Source organism: Tachypleus tridentatus, chromosome 11 (genome assembly GCF_004210375.1).
Source record: "Tachypleus tridentatus isolate NWPU-2018 chromosome 11, ASM421037v1, whole genome shotgun sequence".
NCBI classification, from domain to species: Eukaryota; Metazoa; Arthropoda; class Merostomata; order Xiphosura; family Limulidae; genus Tachypleus; species Tachypleus tridentatus.
In genome coordinates, this window is record NC_134835.1 from 39,079,601 (window position 1) to 39,094,454 (window position 14,854).

The 14,854-nt window shown below is 36.8% G+C and overlaps 1 protein-coding gene across 3 annotated transcripts in view; it reads left to right on the forward strand.

Moving 5' to 3' along the window:
* LOC143231964 (uncharacterized) overlaps positions 1–14,854 on the forward strand; it is a 42,552-nt gene that overhangs the window by 4,558 nt on the left and 23,140 nt on the right. For 2 of the 3 annotated variants that reach the window (XM_076466869.1, XM_076466867.1), the window contains one exon: positions 9,600–11,478. In XM_076466869.1, coding sequence (XP_076322984.1) covers positions 10,871–11,478 — 608 coding nt within the window. In that variant the 5' untranslated portion in view covers positions 9,600–10,870. Of the gene's footprint in view, positions 1–4,063; positions 4,960–9,599; positions 11,479–14,854 lie in introns of those variants that run through there. The other variant, XM_076466868.1, reaches the window with a different exon arrangement.

Below are 14,854 nucleotides of genomic sequence, written 5' to 3' on the forward strand. Positions count from 1 at the left end.
CACTTACTTCACAGATCTCGCGAATGAATTTGAATACCTGTCAAATTGCCGGATTCAGTGCCTATGGACTTTTTGTGATTAGAATGTTGGAACAGACGCTGGGTAAGCGACGTCAACATACACTAGATGGCTTATAGAAAGTAACAGAGAGAAATTATGTGTTTGGAACATATCAGCCTTTCACTAAAGCCTTTATCAAGAAGGCCTGGCATGGCCTAGCGCGTTAAGGCGTGTGCTTCGTAATCTGAGGGTCACGGGTTCGCGCTCGAGTCGCGCCAAACATGCTCGCCCTCCCAGCCGTGGGGGCGTTATAATGTGCGGTCAATCCCACTTTTCGTTGGTAAAAGAGTAGCCCAAGAGTTGGCGGTGGGTGGTGATGACTAGCTGCCTTCCCTCTAGTCTTACACTGCTAAATTAGGGACGGCTAGTACAGATAGCCCTCGAGTAGCTTTGTGCGAAATTCCAAAACAAACAAACAAACTTTATCAAGATGCACGGTCGTTAGACGTGGCAACGTGGTGAGACTTCAAAACCGTTTAATTATAACATAATCATCCTTTTTATGGAAAGAAGGCATTCGTAAGGAACAATTTTCAGCATTCTGCTTTATTTTTTAGTCTATACACTATGATATATATTGGATTGCACTTATTTTAAGTTACAAATCAAATACTGGATTCTTAAAACACCCAACTATACGTTACAAATGCTCAAATATACCACAAGTAAATATATGAAGATAGACTAAGACTATTTAAAACTCCATATGGTGAAAAAAAATGCTGTTTACCAGCAGTGATGTTTTTCCTTTTATACATCTTGATTTTGGGATGTTATTTAAAGGATTAAAAATATACAGAAAATAAACCAGTATTAACCATGAACTGCTGTATATGGAAGTAGTTGTTTAGCACTATATGTTGTTGTCATTTCTTTTTACAAAAAGGAAGGAAAAAGATAAATGTTCAGTATGATAGCTCTAGATTATATGGGGAACGTTCAGCGTGTCAATACTCTGACCAGATAATATGGGGATCCTTTAGTATGTTAGTGTTCTGAGTAGATTATATGGGGATCGTTCAGCGTGTCAATGCTCTGACCAGATAATATGGAGACCCTTTAGTGTGTTAATGTTCTGAGTAGATTATATGGGGATCGTTCAGCGTGTCAATGCTCTGACCAGATAATATGGAGATCCTTTAGTGTGTTAGTGTTCTGTGTAGATAACATGGGGATCATTCAGCGTGTTAATGCTCTGACCAGATAATATGGAGATCCTTTAGTGTGTTAGTGTTCTGAGTAAATAACATGGGGATCGTTCAGCATGTCAATGCTCTTACCGGATAATATGGGGATCCTTTAGTGTGTTAGTGTTCTGAGTAGATGATATGGGGATCTTTCAGCGTGTTAATGCTCTCAACAGATAATATGGAGACCCTTTAGTGTGTTAGTGTTCGGAGTAGTTTATATGGGGATCTTTCAGCGTGTCAATGTTCTGACCAGATAATATGGAGACCCTTTAGTGTGTTAGTGTTCGGAGTAGTTTATATGGGGATCTTGCAGCCTGTCAATGCTCTGACCAGATAATATGGGGATCTTTGAGCGTGTCAATGCTCTCAACAGATAATAAGGGGATTTTTTAGTATGTTAGTGTTCTGAATAGATAATATGGGGTTCATTCAACATGTCAGTGTTGTGGCTGGAGAAAGTAAACATAAGCTTGTTAGTTCTGATTAAATAAGACTAGTTGAAGTACCCGTCCCTCAGATGGAAGTTGTGTAAATTCATGATTAATGAAAGGTTATCTTAGGACATAAAGTTGTTCCATTTACATGTAACTGTAATAAAAAAAAAAAAGATCGTCCTTGAAAACAGTAAACACACAAAAGTAAAATTTATATGTATCTTCCCTTGGATCCAATGAACATCCATACCAAATTTGGTGAAAATACATTTCAAGATGGGATAGTGGTAAGAAAACAAAACGCCAATAAAAAATTCGTAAGACGTAAAATGCTAAACGAAACAAAATGTATGTATCCCCGTATGGACCTAATGAACGTCCATACCAATTCGGGTGAAGATCTATCCAAACCCTGTGAAGTAGTTACATGGTTATACAATAGTCATCACTATTATGTTTATACATATACAATAAAACATTACGTTTCATCCTTAGAACTTTGTTTTGTGTTTTAGGCCTATTTTAATAATCCGCACCTCCATCTAGAGAACATTTAAATTGCAACATTAATAATATTCGAATGTAGAAAAATAAAGTTTTCCGTGATGGGAGACGGAGGCGAAAGGAAATATCGCGACTCCTAATGCAAATCTACATGTACACATGATAAAAATTTCGCGAAGTTGGGAGTTGCGCATCACGAAATAATTTTTTTTTTCCAGTATCATATAAGCAAAAGTTTCATTATTATGTGTTTAACATACCGCGTGTTAGTGTTGTAACAACAGAAGATAAACGTTCAGCGTGTCAGTGTTGGAAAATATATAAGGAGAGGGTACACTAAATTGAAATTCAACATTTCCATACTCAAAATTTTCTTTTGTATATAAATGCAAAACCGAATATCATTTGACGTCAGTGATAAACGTTGACATTGTTGAAGTTTGTTATCGCGCTGTAGTTGTTTGTTTGTTTGTTTTTTTCACTAAAAGAGTGTTAATAAAACATATTATTAACACCAATAGATAGCCAAGATAAATTATATTGTTACTGAGCGATTTAAATAGTATATTTGCTTACTTAAACATCATTGGATAATATTATAAAATGTCATATTTTTACTATTGTTACTGAGCGATTTAAATAACATATTTACTGACATAAACATCATTGGATGGTTAAGATTATAAAATGTCATATTTTTACTATTGTTACTGAGCGATTTAAATAACATATTTACTTACATAAACATCATTGGATAGTTAAGATTATAAAATGTCATATTTTTACTATTGTTACTGAGCGATTTAAATAACATTTACTTATATAAACATCAGTGGATTGTTAAGATTATAATCTTTTATATTTTTACTATTGCTGACAGGGGCTATCTGTCCTCTTCCCACCCGGGTATCAAAACCCAGCGTCTTGCAGCATAAGTCCACAGACTTACCGTTGTTTCACACGAGGGGGTTTGTTTTTTACTAAACTACTTGTGTTAGCGTGTCGTACTATTGAGCAGAGGTTTTGTAGTTTACGTTCCGAAATAAAGAAAAAAAGGTTCAACAGATCGCTGCACTTCGAATCCACTTGTGCTTTATAAAAGTGACGGTTATACTACACAGTTCTGAGATAAGCAGATCAAGAATTGGCAATGGTTTGTGTTGACTACCACACTTCTAGTCTATCACTTTAACATTTGTGAAAATTATCAACGTTTGAATACTTTGTATCTCAGAACAGCTGGTATGGGTATTAGTACTGTTACTGATAAGGAGAGAACAACGTTTCGACTTTCCTAGGTCATCTTCAGGTCAAGAAAGAGAGAATTTGAATGTGACCGTTGACGGACGCATGTCTTAAGGACGAGAATATAAATTAGCACGGGATTGTAGAGGCGTTGCAGTTGGATGTTAGGTTATTAATTAGTATAGGTATAAAGGTGTTTCTTTATATTGGTTTAATTTTGGTTTTAGTTGCTGTATAAATAGGGTTTCTTTGATTTTGCGTTTGTTTATATTTGCTTCGATACTTAATATCTGGGTGTTCTCTATGGTTGTGCTGTGTTTATTTGATTTGTAGTGTTCAAAAACGTGTGAAGGTTTTTTTTTTTTTTTTTGTTCTTTGAATCTAATTTCTATTTTCTGCTTGTTTCTCCAATATAGAAGTCGTGGCAATTGTTGCATTGTATTTTATAAATTATGTTGGTGTTGTGTTTGTTAGTGTAGTTTTTACATAGTATGGACTTTAGTTTTGTAACTAATTTTTAAATAAATTTGGTGTTTACTGGAATGTGTTGTGTTTTGTTATAAGTTTTTTTTTTTCCAAATGTTTTTTTTCGCTGATGTCGGGAACATATTGTACGCAGCAGTATAAGGTTTTGTAGTTTGTTGTATCTTGGGGTTTATGGTTGTTTGTTCATTGTTGGTCTAGGTGTGTGCGTATAATTTTTTCAATGGTTTTTTGAGGAAATTTGTTGATGTTGATGAAGTGTTGTTTTATTTTGTTGATTTCATCGTTAATTTTGTCAGGTTTGAATACTTCGCTTTCAGTGACACTTTGTCCATCTTCTTACTGAAAGATAGCTGTGAAAATTAAGTTTGTTTGTTGTTTTTTGCTTGTCACAGTAGATATACATACACACACATACACACTAAAGATTTTGGTAAACATTCGTATTGGTGAAGCTCTGAATAAATTTAACACATAAAGTCAGACGTTCTGTCGACGGTTTTGCAACATTCACATTGTGTACATACCCTGATATCAAGATAAATATTCGGACAAATTAGGACAATGAGAACATTTATTCTCGACGAAAAACTACAGTTTTTAGTGATTCATTTGAGTTCATTTTATTAAGAGAAGCAATTTGATATATATATATATATATATACGACAAACAGTTCTAAAAATATAAAACTTACTACATCAGCAAAAAACACAACCTCAATTTATCGATACAAATGTAAGCATATCTGTAGAACACTTAAAGCTCACAACGAAAGTACTGATACAAAACACTGAAACGATAGTTATGTTGACGAAGCGTACACTAGCGAATTGCAAGATTTTTCAGCTAGCGTCTTCTTTTGGGGGGGAGGGGGGCAAGGGAAACTTGATTCTATACACGCCAGTTGTCAGTTTCCTGATCTTCCTGGGAACTGCATGTGAAACACACGTGTATATCAGATCGTGTGGAGAAAGCACAAAAGAAAGTCACTTGGTTTCTTTTTCCGGCGACAGCGAGGAAGTCATACGAGGATATTAATCATGTGAGTACTTCGGACTTTTTAAAGGTTTACTCACTTGTTTCAAGGATTGGATCTTATTTTCTGAATCTAAAAGTGACTGGTAATTTATTAAGAGCTTATATACGAGCTTGAATAATCTTTCTTTTAAATAAAATTTATGTTTCATAATAAAATATAAAATTAATAATGAGCGTCATAGGTTATCTTAATGAGTTTTTTTCCCCCAAAACGTCACTATCGATCTAAAGACAAAGGTGAATTATGAAACTGATTGGTCCGGCATGGCCAGGTGGATAAGGCACTCGACTCGAATCCCCGTCACGCCAAATATGCTCGCCCTTTTAACCGTGGGGGTGTTATAATGGTACTACCAATCCCACTATTCGTAGGTAAAAGAGTAGCCCAAGAGATGATGGTGGATGGTGATGACTAGTTGCCTTCCCTCTAGTCTTACACTGCAAAATTAGGGACGGCTAGCGCAGATAGCCCTCGTGTAGCTTTGCGCGAAATTCAAACAAAACTGACTGTTATATTGGACGTATGTTATTATTTTGGATATTATAAAATAAAGAAACTGCCTTCTTGAGCAGGCTGTATGTAACTGAAAATATTGATAGGGATAGTGTAAAACAAAAGACGAAATAAACGTTTTGATTGTTATACTTTATATGTCATTTAAAATTAAGTGTCGTTAGAGTCGTCGGAATATAACGACAAAACATATATTTCAAATTACACTTACATTAAAAGGTTTTTAAAAATGTATAAATTACTGATAAAAAATTTTCGTTATTTCTTTAAACTGTAATCTGTGATCATGTTGGAAATTAGCTCTTGAGAAATGCTCGTATCTGGTATACAGAAGACCAAATAAGTTTGCTATTATTAAAGTATTATTTTGCGATCCCAGAGTAATAGATTCGGTTGCTTTTCTGTGTTTTTAAGTATGTTGGTGTTAGAATCATCAACTGCTAGCACAGCTTTAAACGGAAGGCCATCTTGGATCCTCAGAGGAACGCTTAGAGCTTAAATGACCCACGTGTCACATACCTGTCCAGACAACGACCTCTACAGGCAGATTTAAAACATGCAGCACTAAAGCGAGTACAAACCACGCTATCGTCTGCACTCAACACTACACGTTTTGCTTTTGCAGGGGAGTTTTTTCGTTCATGCGTGAGTATGGGATGGTGCCGTGTAGTCGACCTCTACGTATTTTTTTTCTTCTATTTTTCACCTTTTTTATTTTGACTGTTCTTCTCACGACACGTTGCCTGACAAAATGGACGAATGGTACAGGTATCGAAACCGTGCATTTTCAGTGTCACAATTCATTGTTAGACGAAACACTAGACTAGTAGAGTAGAGCAGTGTTACGGAGATCGTAGCACTGTCATTTATCGTCCTACCCGTCAGGAGCACGTGACTGCCTAAAGCTGTATTTGAAAAGGAGAGCCAGTACATTGTCATAAGTATACTTGAACTGAATAACTCATTTAAAAAAAAATAGTTTTTTGATACGGAGTTTTTGTACAGTGATGGCGTCTCAGTGCCTTTGATAAACTTAAAACTGGAAACACAAATGAAGCGAGAAAAAATATTCAAAACTTTTGATCTTATAACGAAGCAGTTATATTGGTCAGACCTAAAAGTATTCTTATAAATCTGGTCACTGCATGAAAAACTAATAACAGAGTTTTGTTTAAATCTGCAATTCGCCTTTTTTTTTTTTCTCAGACCACCTGATATATGCAGATGCTTCCTTTAATTAAGTAGTTATGTAACACTTTAACGAATCATCTGAGTGGAATCTCTGAACCGTTGGGCCCGGTATAGCCAGGTGGGTTAAGTCGTTCGTAATCTGAGGGTCGTGGGTTCGAATCCCCGTCGCACAAAAGATGCTTGCCCTTTTAGCCGTGGGGGCGTTATAAAGTGACGGTCAATTCCACTATTCGTTGGTAAAAGAGTAGCCCAAGAGTTGGCAGTGGGTGGTGATGACTAACTGCCTTCCCTCTAGTCTTACACTGCTAAATTAGGGACGGCTAGCGCAGATAGCCCTGGAGTAGCTTTGCACGAAGTTAAAAAACCTTTTTAATTTTACACGAATAATATGACTTTTTTATCTCTCGGGTAGGGATTTTTAAATTCATACGTTTTGTTTTTTTTGTGGTTTGTAAATATACTTCATTAATTTCAAGTCATACATTTGTTCGTCCCGCACAATCAAAGGAGGATATTATACGTTCGTTTAAAAGAAATAATAAAGAAAACACTTCCCTCCCATAGTTTAACGAAGCAAGGTCGGGAACGTGAAAGGCAAAAATGTGAGGACAACGCCAGGTCGACAGAAGAAATCATGGCTCATTCTGCTACACGTAGTCAGTCACAGTCGGTCAACAATAAAAGAAAAAAATGGATTTTCCAAACTCATTGCCGTCTTATCGCATTTAGGCTAAACAGACAAATAAAAGACCCTTACATTTGAACAAGTATGACCAGATAGAAGGGAGCTAATCATCAGCACCCTCTTTGAGCGTCATAATGAAACTCATTGTTGTCGAGTTTGTTTGTTTTTTTTATTTATAATGTTGCCACAGCTAAAATTGCAGGATGTTTTCGGAAATACGATGTAGACTATTTGATCTGATAACTACATACCACGCCCGAGTTGTTAAAATATAAAATAAGAGACTTAAAGATGAAGCCTCAAAGATATTACGCTTATAATGCGTGGAAATATCGCGTACGTGCAAAAACGGTTGTTTATTTTGCTTATATGCAGATTTAATGATAAACACAGAATGATACTAGTGTTAGGTGATCATTAAGAGCCTTCACTTTTCTGTTCATTGAATTCCTAAATTTGGAGCAAGACTTTTATATTTGCTCATATTTACCTATACATCTGTTAAAATTAACAACACCAACAGATGGCGGTAATTTAATACAAAATGCACTCGCAGTGTTTTACGTGAAAATTTATACAAATAAAAGCCACATGCGATTTCTTTTCTTGAGTTATTTCAGAGTACGGTAATTTTTATTATAATTTAACTTTAGTTTTATATTTGAGGATGGGTTACACTGCTTTTATCGATATCAAACCCACATAGTTAGAAGTAAAATGAAAGTTTATTTACATTAAACTGAGTTTTCAGGAACGATGCCCAGCGTCAGGATTTCTGTTGTCCTAGTGCAGATATTTATATGTAATAGAACTCTTAAATCATTTCAGTTTTGTAGGAAATATAAAAGGGGTAATATATGTTAAAAAGTACAGAAATGATCAAAAACAATACTTCTATAATACGTTAAAAGTTACGTTTAAACTTCATGCAAAGCTACTTGAGGGTTATTTGTGCTAACCATCCATAATTTAGCAGTTATAGACTGGAGAGGGGGTAACTAATCTTCACTACCCATAGCTAACTCTTAGGCTACTCTTTTAGCAACGAATGATGGGACTGACTGTAACTTTATAATGATCACCCACTGCTGAGAGGGCGAGCATGTTTGGTGGCACAGGAATTCGAACCTTCGACTCTCAGATTGCGAGTCAAAGTCCCTAACCATCTCGCCATGCCAGGCCTACAGTTGTAGAGCCAAGAAAACTATATAACTGTTACTATTTAAGAAATGGAATAAATAACAACTCTCTCTTCTTGCTGAAAGGACAAGCATATTTGGTGGTGAGGATTCGAATTCTCGATCCGCATATTGCGAGTCCAGTGCTTTAACCACCAGTCTCTGGTATTGGTAATGCCAGAAATTAACTTATTTAGTCGTTAAAGCTATCTTATGTTATCTAGTTTTAATTTAGTTCCATACGTAATATGCGAGTATTTAGCACGTTGGTTTACTGACGTTGTCTAGTAATGATTGTGTGTCGTCCTACGAAATTGAGAGTTAATCAGATTAACATTATGAACTTTATAAACTTAGATTTGAAGACACGTCGTATATCACTCATATTTCTTAATGTAAAATGCGAAGTTTGTTTACGAACATGACTTCAAAAACTGTAGTAGGTATTTTAATATACCAGGCCTATTGTCATAGAAACTAATTTATTTCTGGCTGTTTTACCATTTTGCAGCCATGACTGTCTGTGGACAATGATTAAATATGCATTTTCTAAACCGCAAAAAAAAAAAAAAAAAAAAAATCAGTCTAGAAGGTTCTGTTGGCTATCAACTTCAAGAGACAGATTAAAAACGTCACCATTTACTGCCAAGGTAAAGTTCAAATCTGACGATTGTCTCTTGGACCACTGATTTCCGTTACGTCCTTTCAGGTTTCGAATATCAGGTTTTATATTACCACCGACTTAGCTGTTTAGGTACTAAGTGCATTTGGTGAAAATGTCCAAAATGTGTGATTTATTGTGTTTAATCAGCACAGAATGAAAACAGCTTAACTTTCATATTCTAAATAATATAGAAGATATGTAAAATTAATTTCATGTATCATAAAGATAATAGACATTTTCACGTAAATTCATAAAACCCGAATTAATGCAGTTAAAATGTAATAAAAGAAGAAATGTTGTAGATTCATTATGTTCTGAAGCAAATGAAAATGTTAAGTTAAACTTCCGCAATGGAAGAATGGGAGTTTTATAGTACTGTGTACATTAACCGTGAATACAATTTCCTTTATAGGTGAAAGTGATTCAGTGAGTCATGTGAACTCTGTTCTGCTAGAGAAAGGAAGTGAAAGACAGACCGGAAGTGACGGAGAAAAAACAATATCCGACCGAAACCTGTTAAATAACGCTAAATCTATAAAGAGTGGGCGGTGGAAAAGTTGTGGTGACGTGTTCTTAGTTATATGTGTGTTGGTATTGTGTTGACAACCGTATCAGTCCATGCTGTTTATAACCGCTTTGTGACGTACACGTGGTCTTGTTTAGTACAGTGGATACTTCTGTTCTCTATCAACCAACACCTGCCATACAGGTCAAGCCAGACTTGAAGCTTTCGGTATGATGCTCTGAGTACTGTCTTCACGATCTGACTTTAATGACACAATAAACTGAGCAGAGTGGGCAGGGTGTTGACTTCGCTAACGAACCAGATATATTTTTCACAATGTGTACAGATCATTTGAAGGCAGAAACGCATGATTTTTCTTCTAAAGCATCTCTCGTTCCATCTGTTATACGACAAGAAATCCTACTTTGTGTGATGTTTTAAATTTGAAAAGACCACTTTCTCAGTTGTAATTTTGTAATATTATATGTATATTAACCTCTGGATGGACGGTAAATGTCAGTGTTAATGCTCGTGTGATGTGTGTCTGTAAGGAGATAGTTGCGCGAACACAGTGTGTTCTCTAGCCACGCCCTGGTGAAACTGTTGCTATATTGTGTCTTTCTTCTTAGGGAGAATCAACATTGTATTCAGCCATTGTCGTTCCAGTTACAGCTGTGATTAATATGCTCGAAATAGCGGGTTTAAGATTAATTATATACGTCTACTAATTAACACAAATGAAGTTTTTTTTAAAAAGGTAATAACCATTAAAAAATGTCAACAGTATGTTTAATATACCGTTCGTATTGGGAACACATATAAGTTTAGTTACGATTTAGACATCAAGGTTGCATGCACCATGTTTCACAAGCCATGCTGAAACATATAACATTATCAACCAAGCTAACAGCAGGAGGGACCATTCGACAACTTTAACGATTACAAAGAGAGTACGTTAAAAGTTAGCCTACGGAGCCAAACCTGCAGGCCAGGTTAGTGGAAGGTCTTCAGTACGATGCCGTACAACTTACCATATAACACAGCACAGCGTATTGTTTAACTTCTTCCGTTCTCGTTTTCTTCTGTATGCTATAACCTATGGCCCAGTAAAACAGAAACTCGAATTCATTTTTCATTTATTAAGTCCAGTAAAGAAAACGCATTCTTTCCAGAACATCATGTCAACATCTATTAACGTGGATCCTCTTGTTTCATCGAGTCCTTCCACCCAAAAGATGAACGGGGGAATCAACACTCGTCCAAGTTTTAACTTTAGTTTTCTGAACACATCTAAGCATAGCTTAGCTACTGGGTCACCTACAGGTGGCGCTGGACAAACCAATCTCACGATGACTAGTACTCCTGGAAAGCCACTTTTGGATTTGTCGCGTGCAACGACGGGTCATCCGAGCATGAACCTATCCCGCCATACTTTGACCCCAGCAAAGGATGACCTCCACACCAAAGACCTCAGTGATCATGGCATATATCACACTTTAGCGTCTTTAGCTTTATTATGTCTTTTGGCTCTAATGATGGCTTTCTTAGCCCTGTTCTTCCTACAAAAGATTGGTCCATTGACTTTAAACTTGGGCAATGGAAAATCATTTAGTACTGAATCACCTAAAAAACTCGTAGTGGGAAGTGAAGAGTTTGTTACTGTCTACCAGGTATCAGTTGCTCTGAGTACACTAACCGTATCCCTGAACTTGTGCTGCCTCTTTGTGTGTTCTATACAGTTCCTCTTCGCTATCAAACTGTTTAAAGCTCCTCAAGGAGATGAAAGGTAAGAACCTTGACTTCTAGTTACCTATTACTTAGTCCAGAATACACTCACACTGCGTATTTAAAGGACAATTTTCAGTTTAGCGATTCGTGTGTCAATTACCGGCAGTGTCAGGTTTTAGGTTGTTGTTTTCTTAGTGCTTCGAAAAAAAGTATCTGCACCCTGTCTATCACGAGGGGAATCGAATCTTTCTTTTTAGCGTTGCAAGTTTGTAAAATTCTTGGAGGGAGGCAGATTTTAAGCGTTTTTGAAAAGAAAAGTTGAGCATCGTATTTTTATATCGGCTTGTTAGTTTGCTTGATTTAGAGCAAAGCCACGCTGAGCTGTTTGCTGTGTCCATTGTGGGGAATCTAAACACGTGCTTTAGTGCTGTAATTCCGTGAACTTTTGCATTGGTTGCAGAAGCTACTCGTTTATAGTGACCACAATGTTTTCATTAATCGGTTTTAAATATGAATTGAAATGAAACATGCACTCCAAGACTTTATAGGATGTTATTACTGTTTTAGTTTTCGTTTTATTGCTCGGTGTTTGACGTCTAAAACATAATCTGCTCGTATTATTTAGTAGTATAACATCTGGAACTGTTGTATTAGTACAACAACTGTGTATGTCATTTAAAATTACTTGTTTTTGTAAGGGGCTTGGGTTTTAATGTATGTCATCGTAATGTATACACAATACTAATATTATACTCAGAAAGTGTCAGATCTTTTATTTATCTCTTAAGTCGACTACTTTGAACCGATTTTGAGATGTGATGTATATTATACGGTAACATTTAGACAAAAAAATATCTTATCTTAAAATTTAATAGTTTTCGTAAATCTGTGGGAACTGCAAAACACAACCCCATAGTCAACACTAACAGTTGCTACCGAAAATCTTCATACTTATAAATCGAAATCACAATAGATGTTTTAAATCATGGATTGAAGTTTTCAGTTTAAATTAGTCAAAAATGTTATATTGAGCCTACAGATGTCTATAAAACCATTTTTGATCAGGTGGCCCAGCATGGCCAGCTGGTTAGGGTGCTCGAATCGCCTTCACACCAAACGTGCTCGATCTTTCAGCAGTGGGGCCGTCATAAAGTAACCATCAATCCCGCTATTCGTTGGTAAAAGAGTAGCCCAAAAGTTGGCGGTAGGTAATGATGACTAGTTGCCTTCTCTCTAGCCTCACACTGCTAAATTAGGGACGGCTAGCCGAGATAGACCTAGTGCAGCTTTGCACGAAATTCAAAAATAAACAAACAATCGGTCAGCTATGAAACTGGTCTGTTTTTTTCTAAAGGCACTGTGCTAGTAGTATAAAATCTTTCTATAATAATTTCATTTTAGGAGTCTTTCTCACTTTTAATTTTTTTTTTAAGTTGTCTCTTTTTTTCTTCTGCCTACAAGGCCCGGCATGGCCAAGTGGTTAAGGCACTCGGCTCGTAAACCGAGGGTCGCGGGTTCGAATCTCCGTCACACCAAACATGCTCGCCCTTTCAGCCGTGGGAGTAGCCCAGAAGTTAGTGGTGGGTGGTGATGACTAGCTACCCTCCCTCTAGTCTTACGCCTGCTAAATTAGGGACGGCTAGCGCAGATAGCCCTCGTGTAGCTTTGCGCGAAATTCAAAACAAAACAAACAAATATATTCAGAGTTCTAGCCACTTATCTGAACTTTGTTTTACTGAAGTCTTGCGCTAAATGTTGACTGATTTCTAATAGTGTGTCCTCTTTCCTCTTCTCCTCTGTCTACATTTAAACAGGTTCATAATGGTAATGTTGCTACATCGAGCATGTAGTCGGTTACTGCAGGTTTGATCATCTCAGCTTTAAAATTATCTACTCCGTTTATTTCAACTTAGGGTTAATCAGTTTAATGTGATCCACGCTCTAGGTTCCTTTCTGCACTTGGAATCACCATTTCCATCATCGACCGTGCAATGGTTGATAGTCATGATTGCGCAGTTTTGCCCAACACAACAATTTCCACTGTAGCAAGTTTCCGCAAAGGATTGCGAGGTCAACCTTAGACCACACAGACTCTCCAGTGTAGTGGATTTGGGTATCCCAAACCACGTTTAACTTCAAGTAAAATAAGTATATACTTTTGTTTTTTGTTTGTTATAAGCACGAAATTATGTAATGGGCTATCTGTTTCCTGCTCATAGTGGGTATCGAAATAAACCCGATATCTAGCGTTATAATTTCTCAGAACTACCACTGAGCTCGTAGACTTAAAAGTTTATTGAAGATACATCAAGGAACATCAAGTATAATTATACAGATAGTAAACGCGATGAAGTGCTACGTCATTGGTATATCCAAATCCTTCTTAAGAAAATGCGATTAAACTTACGGAGTTCAATGATGGTGAATATCTCAACTCGAATCGTTATTCAAATTTTAGTAGCGGAAAAAAAGATGTTTATTTATTTTTTCCATACGCGAATGTCATGCAGGATGGCTGGAGAGCTTGTTTCTTGTTCAGTGCAAAGCTGCACAATGGGCTATCTGTGCTGGGCTCACCACGACTATCAAAATCTGGATTAGCGTTTAAAGCTCCAGACTTAACAACAAACAGACAAACCTATCATTGTATGCACAGGTGGTTAAGGTACTCGACTCGTAATCTGATTGTCGCGGGTTCAAATCTCCGTCACACCAAACATGCTCGCTTTTTCAGCCGTGGGAGCGTTATAATGTGACGGTCAATCCCATTGTTCGTTGTTAAAAGAGTAGCCCAAGAGTTGGCGGTGAGTGGTGATGACTAGCTGCCTCTCCTCTAGTTTTACATTGCAAAATTAGTAACGGCTAGCGCAGATAGTCTTTGTGTTGGTTTGCGCGAAATTCAAAACAAATACATAATCGTAAGCCATCTTATATCATAGTAGTAGCTGCGGATTGAAGTTAGGGGTGGAGGAAGAGGTCTTTTTTCACCTTATCCTCCTGGGTATATAATTATGAACATACCCTAATACCCATGAAGAGGAAGAAGCGAAACCATCTTGCTTGAACGCCGGTCAGTAGTGAAGGGATGGATAGTATACGCAAGTAGGAACTAAAGGGAATAATTTCGCGTGATGTGACAACATTATCTACTGAACTTTCTTGTCGAAAACAAAGTAGTGTTGTCTGTTTCAGGTACTTGCGTCTTTAAAGGTAAGGAAAGGTTTATCAACTGATATACAGGAGGGAAAGCAGCTACTGAACAGTAGCCACTGTCAAATCTTTGGCTACTGTAATCGATGAATGTTTCTGACCTTCACACTTATGTAACACACCCAAATCTCCAAAGTGGCGAACACGAATTTGTGACAAAGTTTGGAACGCTAACCAGGTCCAACTCTTAAAAAAAGGAAACCATTGAAAACGGATTATTAAAT